Source organism: Pollicipes pollicipes, unplaced genomic scaffold, assembly GCF_011947565.3.
Source record: "Pollicipes pollicipes isolate AB1234 unplaced genomic scaffold, Ppol_2.1 Scaffold_5724;HRSCAF=6776_pilon_pilon_pilon, whole genome shotgun sequence".
In the NCBI taxonomy this organism is placed as follows: domain Eukaryota; kingdom Metazoa; phylum Arthropoda; class Thecostraca; order Pollicipedomorpha; family Pollicipedidae; genus Pollicipes; species Pollicipes pollicipes.
This window is the reverse complement of record NW_023596746.1, coordinates 37,651,215-37,675,419: the sequence shown is the minus strand read 5'-3', so window position 1 is coordinate 37,675,419 and position 24,205 is coordinate 37,651,215. Positions and strand designations below refer to the sequence as shown.

Genomic DNA, 24,205 nt, shown 5'->3' with positions numbered 1-24,205 from the left:
CCGGCGCCGCCGTCTCATTGGCGGAGCGTTCCTCGGCCGGCACCACCGGCGCGCTGCTGTTAACCACCACCGGCGGCGCTGGCTCCTGTGCCGGCGCTTCGGCCGGCGGCGCTGTCGCGGCGTCCGGCAAAGGCGCGCCTTCGGCCACCGGCGGTCGCTGTGGCGCCTCCACCGCCAGCGCCGGCTCGACCGTTCCATTAGCGCGCGGCCACTCGGCGGCGACCGGCGGCGCCGGCGGCGTCAGCGCACGTACGGCGCACACCTGTTGCACGGCGTCGGGCGACAGGATGGCGCGCGCTAGGCCGCAGAGCGCCGAGTGGCGAGTGATGGTGCTGTCCTCTGGCGGCCGACAGATGTCGCAACTGCGCTCTGCGCGCCGGAACAGCGCGCCGCCGGCGGTGGCGGCCAGCGCCGTAAAGCGACAGCCGAGGGCGGCGCGCGCCTCGGAGCTCAGGTTGGCCGGCAGCTGGCGGGGATCCAGCGAGACGCAGCGCTCGACCGGATCCGAGTCGCGTTCTGTCAATAGCACCGGAGCCGCGTCAGGCAGACAGCTACCGGCACGCCCAGCACTGCTATGAACACCACCGAACACGTTCCACAACCACAACAGGCCAGTGAACGGCACAACACATTCTGAGACAAGTACGATCATTAACAGGGTTGGTTCTTGAGGGGATGGAAATCGCCAGTCATTTCAATCATAAATATAGGCAAACAAAACGACAAAGCGTGGCCCCGTCGTCCAAAGGTAGCAGCTTGACATCACGAATCCCTCCCCTGCCCTTCACCGCCGCGCCCGGCCGTCGCTCCACTCACGTCCGGTTAGAGCCACTTTAGCCGTCTGCACCATGCTGTTGACTGCCTGCAGCGCCCTGTTCAGCAGGTTTGGTCGGTCGGTGGGCTCGGCAGGCTCTGCGGACAGCGCCGGGGGCGCTTCAGAGGGCGATCAGGGACGCTCAGAGGGGTGGGCTCGGCAGGCTCTGCGGACAGCGCCGGGGGCGCTTCAGAGGGCGATCAGGGACGCTCAGAGGGGTGGGCTCGGCAGGCTCTGCGGACAGCGCCGGGGGTGCTTCAGAGGGCGATCAGGGACGCTCAGAGGGGTGGGCTCGGCAGGCTTTGCGGACAGCGCCGGGGGCGCTTCAGAGGGCGATCAGGGACGCTCAGAGGGGTGGTCCGGAGGCCGCCAGGGGGTGGTCAGGGGGTAGTCAGGGGGTGGTCAGGGCGCCGTCAGGGCGCCGTCAAGGGGCGTTTAAGGGGCGGTCAGAAGGCAGTCGGGGGGGGGGGGGGGCGGTCAGGAGGCAGTAGGGGCCGCCCCCTGACTGGCGGAGCGTTCCGAGCCCACCGGTTAGGGGGCGGTCAGGGGCGGTCAGAAGGCAGTCGGAAGGCGGTAAGGGGGGCGGTCAGGGGGCGGTCAGACGGCAGTCGAGGGCGGTCAGGAGCGGTCAGGGGAGGTCAGGGGGCGGTCAGGGGTCAGTTAGGGGGCGGTTGGGGCCGCTCAGGGGGTTGTCCGGGGGACGCCAGGGGGCTGTCAGGGGACGGTCAGGGGGCGGTTAGAAGGCTGTCAGGGGACGATCAGGGAGCGGTCAGGGGCGGTCAGGGACGCTCAGGGAATGGTCAGGGGTAGTCAGGAGGTGGTCAGGGGGCGGTCAGTTAACAGTCAGGGAGCGGTCAGGGAGTAGTCAGGGAGCAATCAGGGAGCGGTCAGGGGGTGATCAGGGGGGCGGTCTGGGAGCAGTCAGGGAGCAGTCGGAGAGCGGTCAGGGGGCAGTCAAGGATAGGTCAGGGGGCGATCCGGGGATGGTCCGGTCAGCTGTTGCGGACTGGAGGTGCCAATTTTCAGCTCACGTGCCCACAAGGCGCAGGTAAAAAGAGCTCAGATGCGATGCCACTCCCCCGTAACAGCTGCCGCCCGCAGCATGCGGGGCCACGAGCGCGACTGGAGGCGCCGCCGCTCCATGTTAGCGTCCTGTGCTCACTGACGCAGGTGCACTCAAAGAGCCGGACAGCGCTGCCAAACACGACAGCGGCCGTCCTGTTGTGATCCATCACGCCACGTCGTCATAGCGCAACACGGGCAATGACAATGACAGGTGTGTTTGTGCCGAAGGCGGTCCGTGTGGGAATCGGGCTGGGGTACACGCTGAATCTACTTATTCGGACGCACTCGAGGGATCGCCACCTGTCGGCCGACCACAACGGCCCACACTAGCTGACTTGTCATTTTCCCACATGCCCCCTCCCCCTCCCCTCAGTGGTAGCATAGCCGGTGCAGTTCACGACGTCGCTGCACCACTTGTGCATGGCGCGAATCATGAGCGTAGGATCACAACGGGATGCGGCGTTGGTGGTTATGTCTATGTGTACCAGACCGACCCTATCATTTGGCGATCACCGACCCCAGATCACGAAAACGTGTACGCTACGCTGATGGGCCCACAAGATCGTCTTGTATTTACCCACCCATGCATCCATCATCGCTTCCCCGACGCAGGATAATGCGCTAAGCTAACACTGAGGGCAACTAGCTGCCCTATCACATACTCGGTCCATCATTCTCGAGACAACCCAAAGAACGTGGTCACCGGGCGGTGGTCTTACAACTGAACCCAGACTGGGAGCGCCAGCCAGTCAGGCAGCCCGGGGGTCGGGCCCCAGGTGTCTGCTCGGCCCGTGCGGTAAGGGCAATCGAACGCACCCGCGCGCCGTCCGTGGCGTGACGGTTGGGCGACGCCCGACGCCACCCGCAGATCAATGTACCCGGTGCAGACAGCCGGCCAGCCGCTTGTGGTCCAGCTGACCCGGCGTGTCGGCGTCACGACCACATTAAAGGGGCCAACGCCGAGTGGGTACGGGTCGGGTCAGTTCCCCGCTAATTGTCGAAACAAGAGAGAGCCGCGTTACCACGTGGAAATCAAACCAGACCACGTACCGACAGCGACCCAGCCTAAATTTGAATCACACACGAGGCGATGTCCGCGCGTATCAGCCCACACCCACGCCCAGAGTATGCGGGCTGCGAGCAAAGGTAATATTGTCGGTTTGCACGTGTCAGTTAGTTCGGCACTGTAAGAACAACTAAGAGCAAGGTCTTGTTTTATTTTTTGCTTATTTCCGGCATTACGCCACAAATTTTTGCGCATTTCACCAGCGGCTCAGCGGTCTACCGTTGGCCACACACGTGTCGAGTCTGCGTAGTGCGCCACAGGCCGCCGGCCAAATGAACATCCGTGACTATCACCACCTGTGGTACAGACAGGTGGTGATAGCCAGCTTGGCGGAGAGGGCGAGGACGCGCCCGAACACTGGGATCGGTCGAACTCCGTGATGGAGGAGTCGCTGCGACCCAGTATAAAGATCCGTGCGCTAAAACACAACTGAAGTGGGGGCAAGAGTCTGAACCTGGGCCATCACAGCCATATGAGAGGCATTTTGTGAGCGTTTAGAAAACGAGCACCACTTAGTTTCCGCAATTCGCTCGATGACCCCCGATGCGTGAAGTAGAACACCCCGTCCAGCCAACTTACATGTCAAGTTTGGTGGAGAGAATGGGAAAGGGAGAGTGGATCAGCTTGATATTCACGCTGACTGATAGCGTCGATGACTGCCAGCGAATGTTAAGTTTTTGAGACACATCTGTGTTTAACGCATCACGACCGTCCACACCTAAGAATGCCAGAACGTACGCCAGGAAGACCTCGCAAAATCGCACTGGCTACCCGGGGTCGAACATCACAATACGCAGGACAGGTATTAACATATGCAAGGTATAGCGATGAGAATGCCGGAAAAGCAAAAGGATGACCGATTCCCAAGATCACACTGAAACCCCTAAAACCAGACACCGAGGACGACGAGAGTGCACGCCGGGCGTGGGGAGCGCTGGGACTGTTGTATCAAGCAGGTCCTAAGACGACGAGAGCGCACACCGGGCGTGGGGAGCGCTGGGACTGTTGTACCAAGCAGGACCGAGGACGACGACAGCGCACACCGGGCGTGGGGAGCGCTGGGACTGTTGTATCAAGCAGGACCTAAGACGACGAGAGCGCACACCGGGCGTGGGGAGCGCTGGGACTGTTGTACCAAGCAGGACTGAGGACGACGACAGCGCACACCGGGCATGGGGAGCGCTGGGACTGTTGTATCAAGCAGGACCGAGAACAACGAGAGTGCACGCCGGGCGTGGGGAGCGCTGGGACTGTTGTACCAAGCAGGACTGAGGACGACGACAGCGCACACCGGGCGTGGGGAGCGCTGGGACTGTTGTATCAAGGAGGACCGAGAACAACGAGAGTGCACGCCGGGCGTGGGGAGCGCTGGGGCAGTCGTACCAAGCAGGTCCTCGTACTCGGAAGTCTCGTCCGAGTGGTTCTCCGAGTCCTCGTGGTCGAGCACCTCGTACTCGCTGGCTCCGTACACGCGCAGCGTCGAGACGGTGCAGTAGTAGTGCGTGCCGTAGTTGCTGAGGATCTCCACCTGCCCGCGAGGGGAGTGTGGAAGAACGCGCGGCAACTCGGGCAATCGAAAACTATGCACAAAAACGAGCGGCAAACCTTGGTGACCCTCCAGAATTGCATACTGAAAGTACTACCACCTTATGCCACAACACCACAAACGAAATAAAACAGCATCCAGCAATAAGCACGATTCAAACCAATAATTTCCTCCACATTCCGGGCGACATCGTGGCATGTTTTGCGGAAAACAGCACCATTGCGCAGGTCGAAAATGCGTGCTTCCGTGCAATAGCATGAGAACTGCTGAACGGTTGCTTTCCCTTTTCTTTTTGACAGCGTAACGACCCAACACCCTCAACATACCCCCACCCGACCAAAACAAAACAAAAGAAACCAAAACGGCCCAATACCCTCAGCACCTCCCCCGCCCAACCCAACACCCTCTACATCCCCCGCGCAAACCGAAAACCAAAACAAAACAAAACAAAGCGGCCCAACGCCTTTAACGTTCCCCTCGCCCAACCAAAACAAACCAACCAAAATGAAACCAAACGACACAACACCCTCAACATCCCCGCCCAACCAAAAACAAAACAAAGCAAAACGGTATAACACCCTCAACATCCCCCCTCCCAACCAAAACAAACCAGGCAAAACAAAACAAAACGAAACAACACCCTCAACATCCCCCCGCCCAACCAAAAAGAAGCCCTCAACATCCCCCACCAAACCAAAACCAAAACAAAATAAAGCGGCCCAACACCCTTAACATCCCCCCCCCCGCCCAAACAAAGCAAAACAAAACCCTTCAACATCTCCCCGCCAAACCAAAAACAAAAAACAAAAAACAAAACAAAACGAAACAACAGTAACATGAAAAACACGCCCGCTCAAAAGTCCTAAACTTAATGAAGTTTAATCCTTTTCTCTTAATTCGTTTACGACAGATCTTGCTGTTCATCAAACATTGGGACAGTTTTTTATGTAGCTCTTTAGGGGAGAAGCACGGCACTGGGCCTTCGTGTTGCGTACGGCTGACCGAGAGCCCAGCAGCTACAGTCACAGGGCTACCCCGTGGCGCGGCTGAAACACCCCGCCGGGCTTACGCGGCATCAGAGCCGGGAGGCTCTGATGCCGCGTAAGCCCGGCAGGGTGTTAAGGTGGGGTGTTAAGCTCTGCTCTGTAGCTCTGCTCTGTAGCCCTGTAGCTGTGCTCTGCTCTGTAGCTCTGAAGCTCTGTGTGGGGTGTTAAGCTCTGCTCTGGTGTTAAGCCGGCAGGGTGTTAAGCTCTGCTCTGGCTCCGGCATGAAGCCGGAGCCAGAGCAGAAGCCGAAGCTAAAGCCAAAACCAAAGCCGGAGCCGAAGCCGGAGCCGGAGCCGGAGCCGGAGCCGGAGCCGGAGCTGGAGCCGAAATCCGGACCGGAACCAGAACCGGACCCCGGACCGGGACCGGGGCTGGAGCCGGTGGCACCTCACCTTGACAAATTTGCCGAACACGACGGTGGGCAGGTGGAAGGTCTGCGGGCCGCGGCGCTCCTCGGCCGTGAACTGGCCGACGCGGCTCCACTCGCGCGTCGGGTAGCGGTCCGTCAGGTAGACGGCGAACTCGCGCGGTGACGACGAGTACAGCTCGTCGTTGGAGAGCTCCAGCTGCCGGCGGCCGGCGGTGGGGCGTCAGTCGGGCCGCTGATGGTAGCGGCGCGGCGGACCGGCCGGCTACCGACATCGTCAGCTGGACCAACGGGCCAAGTCCACACCACAATTACAGCGTAGAACGTGTCCTGACACGAGCGCGCTAGTGCTCTACACCGGAGCCATATTATGGCATATTACGCATATGGCATATGGCATATTATACTATACTAAGGCATGAACTGAAACGTGTTTCCCGGAGTTCAACGTGATCATGGTTTGGATAGAGGCCCCAAGATTGAGACAACATAATGTACATAAAAAAGGAACAAGATCATTCCGCAGACGGTGACTGGCGGGCGTCTAATCCAGTCTGAAGGGTGACCCTGCTCAGACCATGTCAAGAGACAGAATGTTATGGCTGGGCCAGTGATGCGATCCAGTTTAGCTGGTAACAACAAGAGACTTTCCTACACCAGAGTGGGCTTCATTTACCGATCGTGACACCCAGTCGTCTCGACTGAAGCATCCCTCCCTACCACCAGATGGGCACTTACCCTGCTCGCCTGGATGCCCTCGCACAGTTCGACGACGAACCAGACTCGCGTGTCACAGCTGTTGAGCATGTACTCGTCGCGGCCCGGACTGAGCACGTTGCCCGCGGAGGTGGCACCGGGGTTAGCGGCCAACACCTTGGCGCCGCAGTCAGGCGACGCGTAGTTTTTGATGCGGTGCCGCACCGGGGGCTTCTTGGCCGGTTTGGCGCCCGGGCCCGACGACGGCGACACGGCATCACCTGCGGCAACGGGGCGGCCGGTCACGGCCATCTGATCGGCAGTCAGGGACACAATCACGGCGGTCTCATCGGCAGTCACGGACACAATCACGGCGGTTTGGTCCGCGGTCACAGACACAATCACGGCGGTCTGATCGGCAGTCACGGACACAATCACGGCGGTTTGGTCCGCGGTCACAGACACAATCACGGCGATCTGATCGGCAGTCACGGACACAATCACGGCGGTCTGATCGGCAGTCACGGACACAATCACGGCGATCTGATTGGCAGTCACGGACACAATCACGGCGGTCTGATCGGCGGTCACGGACACAATCACGGCGGTCTGATCGGCAGTCACGGACACAATCACGGTGATCTGATCGGCAGTCACGGACACAATCACGGCGGTCTGATCGGCAGTCACGGACACGATCACGGCGGTCTGGCCTGCGGTCACGGAAGCTCTCACACCGTTTCCTGGGGCGGAGGTGTACGGCTGAGGGCGGCAGACGACGGCAGGGTAGTCTGGTCTGCAGTCAGGGACGGGGCTGCGGGAGCATTAAGCGACCAGCACTAGGCCGGGGTGCCAACAGCAGAACACGAAGGACGTAGCGGGACGGCTTAGCCGTGCGTCAGTAGCGCGGAGCCGACGGTGATTGACGCCATGTGGCGTAGACGTACGCAGTACGGCGAGAAAATGATGACCCGTATGGACAAGGACGATTGCTCACCTCATTACCGTGTCAAAGCACCCCTGAGATCTTGACATGTTTTGTTGCGGCTACCCATTGACAGCTTAAAACATATTGGTTGTCCGAAACCTGCTGTGAGGCAATACCGTTATTTTTACCGGATCTGGGTCTGCTGATCATCCCATTACAGGGAGACTTGTGTCCATCGCAGCCGCACAGACCTACTCACCAGTCTTCTTCTGCGTCTCCTCCACGCGCCGGCTGGCCCACTCGTTGAAGGGTTGGATCTCCTCGCCGGATCCGGTCTCCAGCTGGCGGAGGCCGTCAGCCCGCTCGGCCGCCGCCGTCGTCCCATTGTCGGACGGCGGCTGCTCGGAGGGCGTCGCCTCTTCCGCGATCTCTGCCTTCGCCACCGCCTGCGCCTCCGCCTCCACCCCTGTCTCCGCCGCTGTCTCCGTTTCTGGCCCCGGCTCAGTTTCCGGCGGCGCCGGTGGCACTGGCGTGGATGGCAGCGTGCGTATATCCCGTGCAATCACCACCGGCGGCTCCGGCGGTCCCGTATCGGGCGGCGGCGGCTCTCCTGGGTCCGGCACCGTGGCCGCGCGTGGGGCCGACGCGTCCCCCGCCGGCGCTAGCGCCACTTCCGGCGTCGGCTGTTGCTGCTGCCAGGCCGTCGCCGCCGGCGTCGCCGACGCTGTTTGCGGCACGGGCGCGGCTGGCGCCAGCACCGGCGCCGGCAGCCACGAGTCCGCCTCGGCCGGCGCGTCGGGCGCCAACAGCGGCACCACTGACGCGTCGGTGGGCACCGGCAGCGGCGTGCCCGGCGCCTCACTGGGGGCAGGCGGTGGTGGCGGTGGCGGCGGCTCCGGCTCCTCACTCCTGCGCAGGCGGAGACGCGGTGTGTTTGTGAACGTGGCGACAGCACTCTCTCAGCCGGTTCGGTGAAACTTCGGGCCGTGCCACTGAGACGGCAGCCGGCCGAGCCCTCCCATTCCCAACCACTCGCGCATTCACCCCCGTCACGCCGCGCCGCCGTCCGTCTGGGCGGTCGGCGGCGGCCGGCTGGCTGACCACTCTGGTTAGGGCGTCGTCCAGCCGGCAGCCCGTCAGCAGCGCACCGCATCACATCCGGGCGGCGAGACGGCCGGCCGCTCGGCCACGCTGGCTGTGCAGCGTGTTTGCTGAGCCACCTGCCGTCATCGTACGGCCAGCGCCGATGGAAAACAGGCTGCTGAGCAGGCGCGGTCGGTCACCGGGAGCGAGTCGCTGACCCGCCGCCCACAAAGCCACCGGCCGCGCCGGGTCGCCGCCGGCGGCACGAGAGGAGGTGATCCCGGACAACATGCCACCACCCGGCAGCAGCGCTCCACAACACATGGCCGAATACCACCGAGCTTGTCACGTTGCGTGTTATGAAATGCCATAGAAGCGTGCGCTCAAAATCAGAACATGCTCCCATAACGTGAGCGATAACAGCCACATGATGTATCGTGTGTGCCCCCTGCTATCAGCATGAATTCAGACGAAGAGCCTGACCCTGTCGTGCAGGGGTCATCTGACGTCGCAGCTGAGCCGCAAGTGAAGCAGCTCGCCGAACCTCCTCCCGAATTCTTCGGACGAAGGAGCACCACGGCGGAGATCAGATCAGCATGCGACCAACTCCTGGGAAGCTCTCCTGGCTGACAGCCGCGGAGAAAAGCTTCCTTTTCCACCCTGGCGGACACCGCTGACAACAACGCTCCCGACTGATACCGGCTGAGGCAGCTTCGTCGACCAGGGTACGCGAGCACAGCTCGGGCGGCCGCCAGCGTCTCGAGCAGCCGCCCGCCCGCACCGGGCCGTCTCCCGTGCGCATCGGGCCGACCCGCCGCTGCCTGGCCGGGTGGCTGGTGCCGACACGGGCGGCTGGGCGCCGCGACCGGTGGTGTCACCTCGCACGGCACGAGTGTGCCGAGGCGACGCCGGTGGCTGCTGACCACGGCACGCTCGTACCGGCTGTGCTCGGAGGAGAAATCCGCAGACATTTCACCGGCTGCGACAATTTGCGAGCGCCAAACACTGAATGGAGAGAGGAGAGAGAGAGAGAGAGAGATAGAGAGAGGAGAGAGAGAGAGAGAGAGAGAGAGAGAGAGAGAGAAAGAGAGAGAGAGAGAGAGAGAGAGAGAGAGAGAGAGAGAGAGTGTGAGTGGTGGTGTTGTGTGAGTGTGTGATGTGTGAGTGTGTGAGTGTGTATGGTGAGTGGTGAGTGTGTTGAGTGGTGATGTGTGAGTGTGTGAAGTGTGTGATGTGTGAGTGTGTGAGTGGGTGATTGTGTGAGTGTGGTGTGTGAAAGTGTGTGAGTGTGTGAGTGTTGAGTGTTTGAGTGTGTGAGTGTGTGAGTGTGTGAGTGTGTGAGTGTGTGGAGTTTGTGAGTAGTGTGGTGTGTAGTGTGTTGATTGTGTGAGTGTGTGAGTTGCGTGTGCGTGTGCGTGTGCGTGTGCGTGTGCGTGTGAGTGTGAGTGTGAGTGTGAGTGTGAGTGTGAGTGGTGAGTGTGAGTGTGAAGTGTGAGTGTGAGTGTGAGTGTGAGGGAGGAGAGAGAGAGAGAGAGAGAGAGAGAGAGAGAGAGAGAGAGAGAGAGAGAGAGAGAGAGAGAGAGAGAGAGAGAGAGAGAGAGAGAGAGAGAGAGAGAGAGAGAGAGAGAGAGAGAGAGAGAGAGATGTATCACGCAGTCTCTATAGGACTGCACGAATGCCTGGAGCCTTTCAGATGGGATGTAAGCCTCTAAATACACAGATCACCGCACACCTCCATGCCACGACCAAATCGAGTAGCAGGCATGCATCTTCACCAACATGCATGCCCTGCACGGGCTCTTGTTTGCTCAGATTGCAATGTCAGTAGTAGAATGGCCTGGCCTGAATTGTCCTTGACTGAACTGAACTGAGCAGCACGTGGAACATAACATCAGGTGAGATCAGCTAGCTACGAGCAAGCAACTGCACACACCGTGACCACGGTGCTGACAGCCTTTCATGACCACCAGTGGGGGACTGGTGGCTCGGTTATGACCGCGACAAGAAAGCGGACGTCCCTGTACGCTGTGTCGCCATAATGGCGGTGTTCCGCACCTCTATGCCAGACGCGCCGTCGGACGCGTCAATGTACCGCGCACAGTCGGCTCGCAGGGCCCGCATCGGACACAGCGACCAGCCGACCCAACTGGGGCGCTGCGACTTGGCTCCCCGAGGCTGACCAGCCGCGGCGCCGGGTCCGGCTCCTCGAGGCTGACCAGCTGCGGCGCCGGGTCCGGCTCCCCGAGGCTGACCAGCTGCGGCGCCGGGTCCGGCTCCCCGAGGCTGACCAGCTGCGGCGCCGGGTCCGGCTCCTCGAGGCTGACCAGCTGCGGCGCCGGGTCCGGCTCCCCGAGGCTGACCAGCCATGGCGGCGTGGTGCCGATACCACGCCAGCCGGCCGCGGTGAGTCAGTCCGAGCCACTCAGCACGCGCGGACGCTGCATGGCGCCGCCGTCGCCGGTCTGGTTCACCGCCCCCCGCCCGCACGGCAAACGTCCCACCGCACCGGCACAACACATGCACCCGCTCACTCGCAGCCGCCGCGAGCTAGACTTCCCCTACCGGCATTCCCGGCTCGACATCCGCTCGGCCGGCCGGGCCGCCATGTTTACCTGGACGTGCAGTCGGCCGTCAGTAGGTTGGTGCAGCACACCACCAGTATCAGTGCCGTCACCAGCACCGATGCCAGCAGACCGCCGTCAGCCGGTCGGGCAGAAGGGCCGACGCGCGGACTCGTCACGGCCAAGTCACACTGGTGCCAGCGCGCCAGCAACAGGCGCCGCTGCGAGCGGTACAGCGTCGCGCAGCGCATGCGGCGCGGCACCCAGTGCTCGGCGGCACCGCAGCTGCGGCACAGCACCGGCCCGAACGGCTGTCGCATGGCCGCGCGGCCAGCGGCGCGCTTCGACTGCCGGCGGCAGCGACGTCTGGCGGCAGGAAGGCGGGCCGACCGGCGGGCGTGGGCTCAGCCAATCGATGGCGCCGCCTGAGCGGACCGGCGCTGACGGCCTCCGGCAGACGGCCGCTGAGGCGTGGACGTCCCCGCCTGACCCGAGAGGTGGCGGCCGGGCCGCGCCGAACGGCCGGGCTGGGGCCGAGGCACGCGCCCGTAAACAGGCCGGCCGGACCACGTCACCTCCGTGCGGCCCGCACGCGTCACCCGCGTCTCGCCGACGGCGCCCCAACCGCGTCCCACGCCGATCTGACCCAGAGCGCCCGCAGACATGTGCCCGCGCCACTGGCGCCGGGCCGCTGCGGCTACATACCGAGCCCAGGCGCTCCGCTAGCATGCAGCAGGTCGCGCCGGGCCCGTCCGCCGACCCCTAGCCGGGGCGTAAACACCGAACCCTGCCCCAGCCAGTCACGAGTGCCCGGCAGTCTCGGCAGGAGGTGATCGGTCACCAGCGCGCCAGCACGGCCGGCCGGCACGCAGGGCGTGCTCGGGCCGTGTCATCCGGGACGCATGCGCGATACGGCGGCGAACGCCGGCTGGAGTGCGGCAGTGCGCTTGCCTGGCCGCTGTGCACAACCACCATCGCACATTAGTACATCCGGCTAACCGGTGGGTCGACTAGCTCCGCGGTGACCAACGAAGCTGGCACCCCAGCAGGCGGCCCACAGTCTCTCACCCCCTACCCGTGCCCGTGACACGCCATTGCCGCGCTGCGGTGCATCAGATGCGAACGGGTCCTCACAGATACGGAACGCAGAGGCATGCATCGCGTGCGTACCACCCCGAGTATGCGTCCCAAGCCTCGAGAGATTTTCCGATTGCAATGTCTTCCATTGTTTCCATACCACGTGACTTCATACAATGTTCCCACAAGTCGGGAGGGGCCGGGTTCACACGTCACATCTAATTCGCTAATAGTGGCTGTATGGGACCCGATTGTCGCATCTCTGACACATGCCACTCAACATTCTATAAAATAATTAATACTATATACATATATATATATATATATATATATATATATATATATATAGATAGATAGATAGATAGATAGATAGATAGATAGATAGATAGATAGATAGATAGATAGATAGATAGATAAACTTGTTTCATAGAGGCAGCAGATGAGTTTTTACGGTTACCATAGGCTCCCAGCTGCGCATCTGGCACTTTCCCACTACATCGGGTGTCAAAATATGATTTTTCAGGCGCCGTGCTGAGAGTGGGCGAGTTAACCGGACGATACAGACAGCATCATAGGCGCAATGATGGATAGCTGGGGCAACCACTTTTGCACCGTTCCTGTTTGTTACAGCTCCAACCACAAACAGATTTTCAACAAACAGATAGATCACTGTAGTTCACATGGTAAGGTGTGCGCTGCCCTGGACATGCTGTGGGCTGAAAAAATATTTTTAATCGCAACTTTCTCCTCGCAGAAATTAGGGTCAAAAAGCTTGTATGGCAAGCCCGATCTATCTAAAAATGGGGTCCAATAGCATAAACTGTGTTGCGTGACCTTCATGCCCGCCACCGCCTTAGCTGGGCGTCCCCACCGGACTGGCACGGCGCTCGGCGCAGGCGCACGAGACTCACGGCCGCCCCATGCCCACAAAAAAACACCACCCGGCCGCCGGAGCGCGCCCGCTGCCCCTCGCCACTCAAGGTCAGCGCCGGGGGCGCTAGCCAGGTCCCCCTTCCCGCTGGCTCGGTGGTGGGGCGCAGCCGGAACGGAGGACCCATGCTGGCCGTCTGAGGGGAGGGGGCCGCCACAGCGGCGGGACCGACCGCGGCGATCGCGGGCCGTCTGAGGGGAGGGGCCCCGCCACAGCGGCGGGACCGACTGTGGCGATCGCGGGCCGTCTGAGGGGAGAGGCGCCGCCACAGCAGCGGGACCGACCGCGGCGATCGCGGGCCGTTTGGGGGGGGGACAATATATAGGGCAAACGCCATCATATAGCTTCCATTTATCGATAAAGACCTTGCAATCACGAATGTTGTGAGGAACGTTTACGGGTAACATTAAACAGACAGACGAGACAGTGCTGATAGCCTTATTCCTCATAGAATAACCAGGGGAAAGAAACGATAAATGTATCAATTTTTCGGCTACATGCCTTGACTGAAATGAATATCAGTTCTCAAAATTTCTTGCCAATCCCATCTCAGCTTTTTCTTTTTTAACAGCGGTTTGTTCAAGTGACCAACCTACAGGGGATTAAACAAGGGACAATTGCAAGCCATTAACACGATACGGGGTATATCTAATTAAAGATTAAGACACACGAAAAAATACGGTAAAAGCAAACAATTGCATGTAAACGGACATCACGCACCACGCATTATTCTTACATGCCAACGATTTCAACCGAACAGGCATCGCGCAACAGTCATCACTCATACATATAAACAATTTAAGTTCGGCGAATCCCGCCCACCGACGTGTCCGTCGAGCCCAAACGAGCGTAGTTTCCCACTAAACTGCACCACACGATGGCTACCAATAACAGCCAAGGCCAGCAGTCCCTGACGGTCGTGCGTTTCAACGACGCTGAAAAAGGTGTTTTGCCAGGGCCAGCCTTCCGTCGGCTACTCGAGAGCATGCAGCTCGCCAGTTCATCAGCGCGTAAGACCAAACAAGTGGTGAAAAGGAAGCACAACAAGCGGAACATTGTTCGGCGCACGGATGCAGCAGCAGCAGGACCGCCAAGTACGCCGGAATTCAGCGGACCCGCCCACCGCCATGTTGCGTCGTGTATGGCCTCGGTCGCTCCGTGCTCGACCTGCTCGCTGAGCGCCCGTGCCAAGTAGCGGACAGTGGTGCTGCATCTCGGATGGGCGCGCCACCCCCAGTAGTGGTCAGCTGGCCAAGTTAACATTCAGTAGGGCAGGATGAACACCTGGTTCGTGTCAGGAGCTCTCCCTGGAAAACGTTTAACTGGCGTGTAACTTCTGCTGGCTGTGCGTTACACACTGGAAAGAATGCCAAGAACTTGTTCTCTGTGAAAAACGAGCATGGAATACGAGCCCGTCCCGAGACTTCGATAGCGCCGCGTGCCACACTCATCACGACTAAACCAGGGATGCTGCTTGCGGGCTTCAGCCCATCCTAATTTGTCAAATCACACACAACTTGTCCTTTCAATGTACTCGGTGCCCAGGACCGACCCTACTCACCAGTACACGTTTAACCCACCTTCCGTCTACCGACGACACTTCCGTGCTCAGACGCTCAACTCCGAGTCCGCATCCAAAACAACAGCCGCCTCTCCTGGCCGGACAGACCACAAGGGAAACGACACAAAACAAGGAACGCTTTGTCACGTCATGATTCGACGTTTTTGGATTGCATGCTAAATTGATATGAACATTCATGGCGTCCCACAAACATATGCATGCATGTTTACACACGTATGTATATATGTATATATGCATATATATATATATATATATGCACATATACATATATATATATATATATATATATATATATATAAATCAGGTAAATGTATCATACATTGGGTAGAAACAGATACAATACTTGTTTAACGAGTTGTACATAAGGTATAACAATGACACTAAGCATCATCCTAAACACTAGCTCGGGCACGCGGCATCGACGGCTTCGCGAGTCTCCGGCTCTTGGGGAGGATTTGCCATTGGAGAGAAGGCTTATCTCCACCAAGAAACCCGAGCTGAATATAAGGTGAAAACGCACAGAAGTGCTCTGAGACTCAACTTTCAGAACAAAACTGTCAATGTAAACAGCTTTTTAGCTGCTACACAGCTCCAAAAATACGGTAGGTGTGGGCATAAACTTAGGAAGAAAATACTTACTTGAAAAGCTAGAAGCTTCCAGAATTACAAGCTACCATCCTTCAATGTTTTTGGCAATCACTGAGACCAGCTAGGGCATGGTATTTACTGCCAACTATTGCTATACAATGTCATTCAGCACGTTCTCAGTATAAGCCGCAATTTTAAGAATCTTTGTTTTCTCCCCAAGAGCCAAAACAAGATTTCAGACACTGAATTGAAAGGCATCGTTCCCCAATGATTCGAAATCAGATAATCCGGCGATTTCGTTGGACCATCCGCTTTTAGTAAAAACACGAATTGCCTAGGTACCAGTGAGATCAATATGCGTTATGAAATGCAATAAACTGCCTTAAATCGTCGCGTTGCAGATTTTTCACTACTCAGGCATCGGCGGTTATCGCAACAAATTATTATCATGACGTGAAAATGCGTAGCAACAGGGCCGCTGCAGAGACAACCACTCACAGAGCTGATGAAGACATTATTAACAACTCACAGGGTCGACGCAAACACAATTAACCACTCACAGAGACGTTAAAGACATCACTAACAACTCATAGTGCCGATGAAGACATAACTAACCACCCACAGAGCCGATGGGGACATAACTAACACGATCGCGATCACGACACGATAACCCGACACGAACACGATCACGACAAGACACGATCATAACACGATCACTCGAGGCCCACCGTAAACACGAGCACCCGAAGCCCACAGTAAGTATTCCTTTCGCAGTGAGGAACAGATCTGTCAGGAAGAGCGGTCCACAATAGGCTGCAGCATCGGTCATGTTGGCCGTGGTGTCTGGTGATGGCGGCTCAGCGATTGCGCTGCCCGTCATCCCCCACACTAAACACTGACCTGCCGGACAACGGTCCGGCGAGGGACCAGTCTTCCGTCTTATACACTAGGTCCACCTTCTGGCGAGAGCCAACACATCCGAAGAATGGGCTAAACGGAGCGCTACGAAGGCACGCGGGTGATCGAATGCGCGACCGTCTGCTTCTAACTCCATCTCGACCACGCCCAGATACTGTGACTCGTGTTGGATGTCGGCACATCCATGCATCCCCCCAGTTTTTCGGTGTCAGACATGCCTCGTCCACATGTCGGCCGTCGGACCGCAGATGGGCACAGCCGGGACGCATGACCTTGGACGTGATCGCGTTCGCGATCATCATCTCGCCTCAACGTGCTTCGACGTCCTGGTCGAGGGCTCCACGTGCACTGTCTACAGGCTGAGACCGCAACTGTGCTGGACGTTGGTGGGGATTGCGGTGTAAGATTCCGAACACAGGCAAGGAACTTCCCTTGGAGAGCGCCGTTGGCTCACGTCTCGCCAGGTGACCGGCATGTGCGATGGCATTACGTTTGAGTAATGCTAGCTCATTCACAAGTTTTGCTCTTAAAGGCCACCAGCGTTCGACAGAAAACTTGTCGACAAGCCGCAGGTCACCAGCGCCTCCACATTATGAAGAGCTGCAAGCAAAAGCAATGCGACCAAAGAACTGGTCCTAAAGGCATACCGCCAGTCTCAAACGACGTGGGAACACCACACGCCGCGGACGCCAGGCACTGGCGCTGTCGATGCTCGTTCAGTGCATCTGAATAAATATCGGGCAGTCCACGACGCATTGAGCCCCCACATTGCAATACCTTTCAGCTGGTATGGCCTTGATCCATTTCGGCACGATTGCTGCGGTGTGAGACTTGTCAGAGCAACGGCCATGCGCGACCAGCGAAACTCAACTCCATTAAGGCAAGTCAAGTATGCTGCACTCAAGCCCTTCAATGCACTGAGAAAGTGGCGGCGTACCTTCAGCGCTCGGTGATTTTCCGTATCAATGAACTGCGAGGGGAGAGAAGGAAGCAGGCGGACGGCCGACCCTCCCTGAACTGCGAGAGGAGAGGAGGGAGCAGACGGAAGGCCGATCCTCCCTGAACTGCGAGTGAGGAGGGAGCAGACAGACGGCCGATCATTCCTGAACTGTGAGAGGAGAGGAGGGAGCAGACGGACGGCCGGCCCTCCCTGAACTGCGAGAGGAGAGAAGGGAGCAGACGGAAGGCCGATCCTCCCTGAACCGCGAGAGGAGAGGAGAGGGCAGACGGACGGCCGATCCTCCCTCATCTCGGAAAAACTAGCGTTGACCCCACAGCGTTACATAAAAGCAGATGAGCTAAAACCACGTTTAATCCCAATCGCCTCAGCGGAATCACCGTCCTGGCCACACCCAAAACGCCACACCCTCCGCGGCAGTGTCAGTACGCAGCCGCCACCATGCCGACCGGCGTAGAGCTGCCGGCGCGGTGGAGAGCTGTACCCGCACCCGGAGCGTGTGCTGACGTCGCTCTACCGAGCCGGCGCGCTGCCACTGCGCCACGCGCGCACTCTGTGTGGGTCGAACGGACGACGGTGGTCGACGGCGTCGACGGCCAACGGATCGGCGCGCTCTCACCGCGTCACACGCGCACTCTGCACCGGTCGACCGGAGGACGGTGGTCGACGGCCAACGGATCGGCGCGCTCTCACCGCGTCACACGCGCACTCTGCACCGGTCGACCGGAGGACGGTGGTCGACGGCCAACGGATCGGCGCGCTGGTCGGCCTGCGGGGGGCCAGGTGCACCGACACGGCACCACACTCCGCCCCCTGACTGCTGGCCGTATTGGGGACGAACCATGGACCCCGGTAAATGGTGCACTGGCGAGACATCAGCCGCGAATGCGATCGGCTTCAGATGGAAAACAACACTATCGCAAAACAGCTTTTGGCCTCGATGTGCCATTAACACGCTGTTTTTGGTGTGTGACAAGTGGGTGATGACTGAGATGACCATTCGCACTATGCAGGCACATGATACCACCATACACGAAGATGGAAGCAAACAACTCAGGAACCAGTACAAGAGGGTCCCAGCATTAAGCAATCTCCATTTCTTAGAGAGTTTCATCACAGAAAGAGGTTCGCTGATGCGACGATGGTCTTGAGCTGGCCATGCGCTAGGTCAAGACTAAAATTGCTTGACTAATCGGCGCCGATCGGCCTCAGGTTGGCACAGTTAGTCTGGCCGGGCCAGGCCATTTTACCCTGGGATATCGATGTAACTGATCGATAACGTACTTGATTGATGGCAATCCAAGCCGCCAATGCGCGCGACCTTTAACATCAGACAGCCCGAATTTAAAGCAATGGAGCCGAGTGATTTGTGCATCCTGCTTTCGTCTGCACCCTGCAAAAAGACCCACGTCTTTATCTGTTTGGGTTGCCGAAATCAATGTCATTCCTAAAAGCGGTCCTGACCGGCCAATCCGCGACTGGCGCTCCATTGCTCGTGGCCCGTTGCACGCAGTGACGTACGTCGCAGCACTACGACCGCCCGTGATTGCCTTTGTCATGTCATTGATCGTCGCTGAGACTCCGCCGCCCGCCTGGCTGCACCACCGTGCTGTCATCTCCCTCGTTTACATCTGTGTCTCGCTTCGGCCTAGGTGTGCAGCATTTTCACAACTTGCAAAGCATATGTTCGCGATGCTAACGCAAAAAGGTGTGCAAAATTTAGGCCGTACTGCAAAGTTGAGATTCTTCATTTTCCAACCAACTCTTCTTCATTCCTTCCTTCTTCCATCCATTTCCATTTCCACAGCCATTCTTCAACAAATGTCTTGCAAGCGAACGTCTCGCAAATGTAACAGCACGCAATCTTTGAAAAAAGAACTACTATTTGTTGCTGATGATTGTGCGGCAGCACAGCTGTTTGCAATTAATAAATCGTCAAGTGCGATAACCGGGCCCGATCGGGTTAGCAGAAGGGAGCATTTCTCAGTGCAAGTACGAGTCACTTCATCTTCGGCATCGCTCGCAACGTCAACAATGAAAAAAATACTTCATTGCAATGCAGGGCGCGAGGGGGGGGGGCAGTCGGCGCGCCGGCGTTGGCAGGTCGGGGCGGCGCGCCAGGACGTCGGCTCGCATCATCCCCTTCCAGGGACGCCCGGCAGCGGGACACGACCGGTAGGTCCACCCCCACTCGGCCGCGCCGCAAGCTGCTGCCGCTGCAGCGACACACTGGCCAAGAGTCGGCAGCCGCTGGAGCGTGCTGTGAACCTCCCCTACACGTCCACGACCGGTGCCAGTGCAAATTGGCAGCAAATGAGGTCTCATGAAATCACTCGCCGACCGCACAGCACCCCGTCGCCGGGGTTAGCACATTAATGCCAGTGGGCCAGGTTGAGCTCGCTCCCGCGCTTGGCGTCCTGGACAGCAGGGGCCCACCTGCGACGTCATTGCCGACCGACACCGAAGCGATCACTGTCCCCAGGACGGGAGAGAGCTGTGAAATTCCTGTATTTAAGCCGACGAATAGCTCAAACAGCGAAATGGTAATACCACTAATCGTGCATCATCACAAGCAGACCGACTGGACTGCATTGAGATCTCCGGGCCACAACTCTTGCCTCTGTCGAATGGCAAGCCTTATCACGCCGGCAGGAGTGTTTATCCCCGCGGGCGGGCGGCTTTCCTCAGCTCTGCGCTGTGGCGTGTCCGATGGTGACGCGGCGCACGCGCCGGCGCCGGTGACAGCTCGCTGCCGTGGCGGACACGACCTCGCGGGCACGTGTCAGAAATCGATCGACGGATCCGGCAAAATGGCGGTTGGCGGCGATGGGGTGGTGTCAGGCAGACCGACGCTGGTTGATGTGCGCGGAACGCGAAGGCGGACGACGCCTTCATAGATCCGTGCGTCGACATACGCCCGCGGATCGAGAACACACTCACGTTACGGCGCTCTTCACGATCGGGCGCCAGCTATGCAAGACGTGCATGTTGGTCCCATGAAGACGTCATATGCTTAGGTCCTCGTACGAATTACTTGTGGACGAAACATTGATTACTTTATCATCGGTTATCACAACCAGAAAAACCTGATAGAGACAATTACCATACGATACTCGAAAGCCTCAGGTATGCAAGATGAACCATGCTAGTCTACAAAGGATCCCAAAATTGAAATGGCCAACAACATTTAGCGTGATAAACATGAGATGTCTGGGTAGCCCACAGTACTCCACAACTCACTTCACTGCCGATTCTATGGACCTCCATGCTCCAAATGGACTTACCTTTCGAGATTAGCATTTGGTGCAGCGCCCTTGGCGTCCTGAAAACGGAAATACGCTGGTTAATTGCGGACCTGTGATCCAGAGACTCACGTCTCCAGGCAGACCCGTGATCCAGAGGCTTACGTCTCAAGGCAGACCAGTGATCCAGAGACTCACGTCTCCAGGCAGACCTGTGACCCAGAGATTCACGTCTCCTGCGGACCATGAGATCCAGAGCCTCGTCTCCAGGCAGACCTGTGATCCAGAGGCTCACGTTTCCAGACGAACCTGCGTTGCAGTCCTGAAGCATCTCTATCCGACATGATCTCAAAACGCCATAAGTTTCCAGGGATAAATGCGAAATGCCGAGACGCGGAAGGATAAACGACGATGATTGAGATTCCCATTACCGTGACGGACTTGGAACACCCAGGTCGCCAGACATCTATGATTACCTTTGGGCCTTAAGCTTTCACGTGGAAAAGCCAGGTTCGATTACATGGCCTCTGAGCGCTGATTACCACAACTGCATTTGGCGCTCCATAAAGGGTTGCACAACGACGTGCGTCTCCCCCCCCCCCCCCTTCCCCCCTTCCCTTGATCGGCCGCTGCTCCAATCACGCGAGGCATCCGCACAGTAGTTTCTGGCGAAGTTTGACCCGAGCCAGGTGAGCATCACCCCGACTGAACCTAGAGCACACGCTTAAGTGCGCACATGTCTGCCTGCAGGGCAGTCTCCCACATGACGAGTGCCGCTCGGACACCACCGTCGGCCCGCAGTCAGCCACCCGGTGGCGTCGGGCACGTGCCGGCCCGATCGCTCACCAGCGCGACGTGAGCACTGGGCGCGCCATCCGAGGCGCACGTGCTGCCGGGCGCGCCGCGGCCGTCCTCCGACAGAATGCCGCGCTTCAGATCCTCCAGCTGCTGCAGGCTGAGCTGCAGCCTACTGATGGTGTCGTCGATGATGCTGTGCGGCGGGCTGCGGCTGGGGTCAGGCTCCGGCTCTGACTCGGGCCCTGGCTTGGCCGGCCGGCCAGGCCCCGCCACCGCCACCGCCACCGCCGCCACCGGCTCGGTTGTGCCATGCACAGTAACTGCCAGCAGCAGGCTGTGGAGGGAAGTCCGGGTCAGGTGGGATTAGGCTGATCAGCCTGCTGAGACACTGCCGCACAGACAAAAAGCAGCTTCTTGACATGAAATAACACCTCAGTTTTAACTGCTAGTGGCCTGGTCCATATTTGCCAATGTCAGATTTTGGCCATCAAGTTATTTTGTAAATACTTTTCACTGCCTGCCTCTGCTTTAGAACAACAAAAAAGCTAGTGTGACCCATGTAGTGAAGCCAGATGTGGGAGTTCAACCCACTGCAGACTAGCAATTTAGTGTGGTTTTGCAAAATGTGGAGGTGATAGGAAATGAACATGGGGTACACGAAGAACTGTGCAATTACCTAAAAAGAAAACTTGTCCATCTAATGCCATCATAAGAAGGCTCTTAAATTGTTGGTGAGGATGGCCATGGCTTCAGCATTAAGGTCAAATCAAATTGGTGTGGAAAATGTGGACCAGCATTTTAATAACCTGAATCACCCAGAAGAGTGGACCACATTGTGGCTGTGAACTAGTGCCCATATAACATGAGGATTCCTCTTCTTAGACACATGCCACAAGGAGAAGCACTGTCTAGACAATAACACTGAAAAGGCAATCCAGCAGCTCATTCACACTGGTGAGCAAAACATGTTCAAAACATCAGGAATTGCTGCATCATGATATGCAACATGAGATGCATTTTTAAGTCACCTTAAACACTTGTGCTGCAAATGGGTTGGGCCTTTACATAAATGGTAATTAGGTTTAACTTGTCAGACTGCATCATTTTGAGAGAAACCTAGGCTACTTTGTACAGGCCACATTTCATAAAAATGCAGCACATTACTAACACATCATGGATTTTCCATTAATTTGGGATACAGTTTGCTCTTTGCAATATCCTATCATGGATTGTGCCACAATCAGGATTTGTTTCAGTAACATTTTACAACCTATAGCAATAAAGGACAACCAGCAATACCATGATGAAATCCTTCCAGCACAAACAAACCTACATACCAAACCATGGATGATTGAGATGCAGTCATCACAGCTTCACGGCTCTCTGGTGCTTTCAGGAGGCAGATGTTAACCCATGAGCAGGTCTGGAAGAAGAACAACTTATGAAACAATACAATGTGAAGATAACACAGTCTCGCTAGCAGGATGACACCATCATCAGACGCCTGTATGTCATACATCCCAGGAGGCACCCAATTTTGCTTCCATGTGGGGCAGGTTTTGGAGTTTTTCACTAAAATGGAAACAAGGAAAAAGAAAAAAATTTAAAACCTAACAGCTTTGCATTCACAAACAGGCAAAATTAAAAGAAGCATGAAACATTCTCAACCGTTTCTCTGCAAAACCCTTCTGACGGGCCGCTAACCCTGTATTCTCGGATAATGTCTCACTTCTTTTGTTGAGCAGAATCATACCTGACATCAACTTCAAAGAGTGTACTTATCATCAGATATATCAAACGACAAGGAGAAATAGTGATAGACTCGCTTACCTGTACAGACAACACGCAAGTACTTAATACCCTTAACTTGCACCTCCCCAATGACACTCGCTATCAGAGTGGCAAGCCAGCCGAATTGGGTATCATCCAGGGCCCAAAGTCTAGTACAAAATATGGTAGCAAAGGCGTACATTTTACGACGAGCCATAGAGTTCCATGTTAAAATGCTCGTCTTCAGATCCACGGTTTTCTAAATTTTGAACATATATACGCACAAAAAGTGTATAGAAATGTAGCTTGGGCAATTTTCTTTCAATTCCCTGGATCAAAAGTATGAGCCGTGGCACTCCTTTTCGAGCTATCAGGCATGACATAGACCCATGCACGCGTCCCGATGTCCAGGCGTAACATCGAATTTCGCTGCCGCCAGCTCTTTTCAGCAGAGTTGGGATGGAACACGAAGTGAATACGGTCACTGACTGGCGATAGAACTATTGAGTGCAACGATATTCTGATTGTATGCACACACACACACACATATATATATATATATATATATATATATATATATATATATATGGCTGTGCGTATACACCCTCCAAAACGTAGGGCGGTTACGCGCCGGGCTTATACACCCTCCAAAACGTAGGGCGGTTACGCGCCGGGCTTATACACCCTCCAAAACGGAGGGCGGTTACGCACCGGGCTTATACACCCTCCAAAAATCTTTCAGATGGTTGTACGTGTCAAGAATACGCGCATTGGCAGCCTTGGAGGCAAGGAAGTGCAAAAATGCAGAGTCCCGTGCGAGAGGTCGGTTCTATGCGTGATAAACATCAAACGATCACTGTGGTATTGTAGCGCAGTGAATTACGGCAGTGTTTCAACATGCTCCGCTGCGCCGTTTGGAAATATAACCCACTCACGAGTTGATTGCGACTCGGCGAGCGGCGTGCGTGGGATCGTGCCTGAAATTATGGTGTGTTTGGGGCTTTTGTGTGTTATGCACGAAAGCTAAAGAAGTGTATTGTACATGGTGCTGTTCCTGTGTGCGGTAGCCGTTTGGTAACCTGATGTTAATGTTAAAGGCACAGGTTTTTCTCCATGATTTTAGTGTAAGGCGGCATTGGGCCGCTAGTTGCAGGGCGTTGAGTACTTTG

At 57.2% G+C, this 24,205-nt stretch overlaps 1 protein-coding gene across 1 annotated transcript; it reads right to left on the bottom strand.

The window, feature by feature from the left end:
• Positions 1-14: 14 nt before the first annotated feature.
• LOC119103009 (SUN domain-containing ossification factor) lies at positions 15-23,186 on the bottom strand. Its single transcript, XM_037226458.1, has 11 exons — positions 23,097-23,186; positions 22,604-22,689; positions 21,315-21,600; positions 20,511-20,548; positions 7,788-8,437; positions 6,643-6,881; positions 5,930-6,103; positions 4,329-4,473; positions 817-912; positions 139-516; positions 15-31 (listed from the first exon to the last, which is right to left on the bottom strand). The coding sequence occupies exons 2-11, from the start codon at positions 22,630-22,632 to the stop codon at positions 15-17; spliced, it is 2,052 nt and encodes a 683-aa protein (XP_037082353.1). The 5' UTR covers positions 22,633-22,689; positions 23,097-23,186.
• Between the last annotated feature and the right edge of the window lie 1,019 nt (positions 23,187-24,205).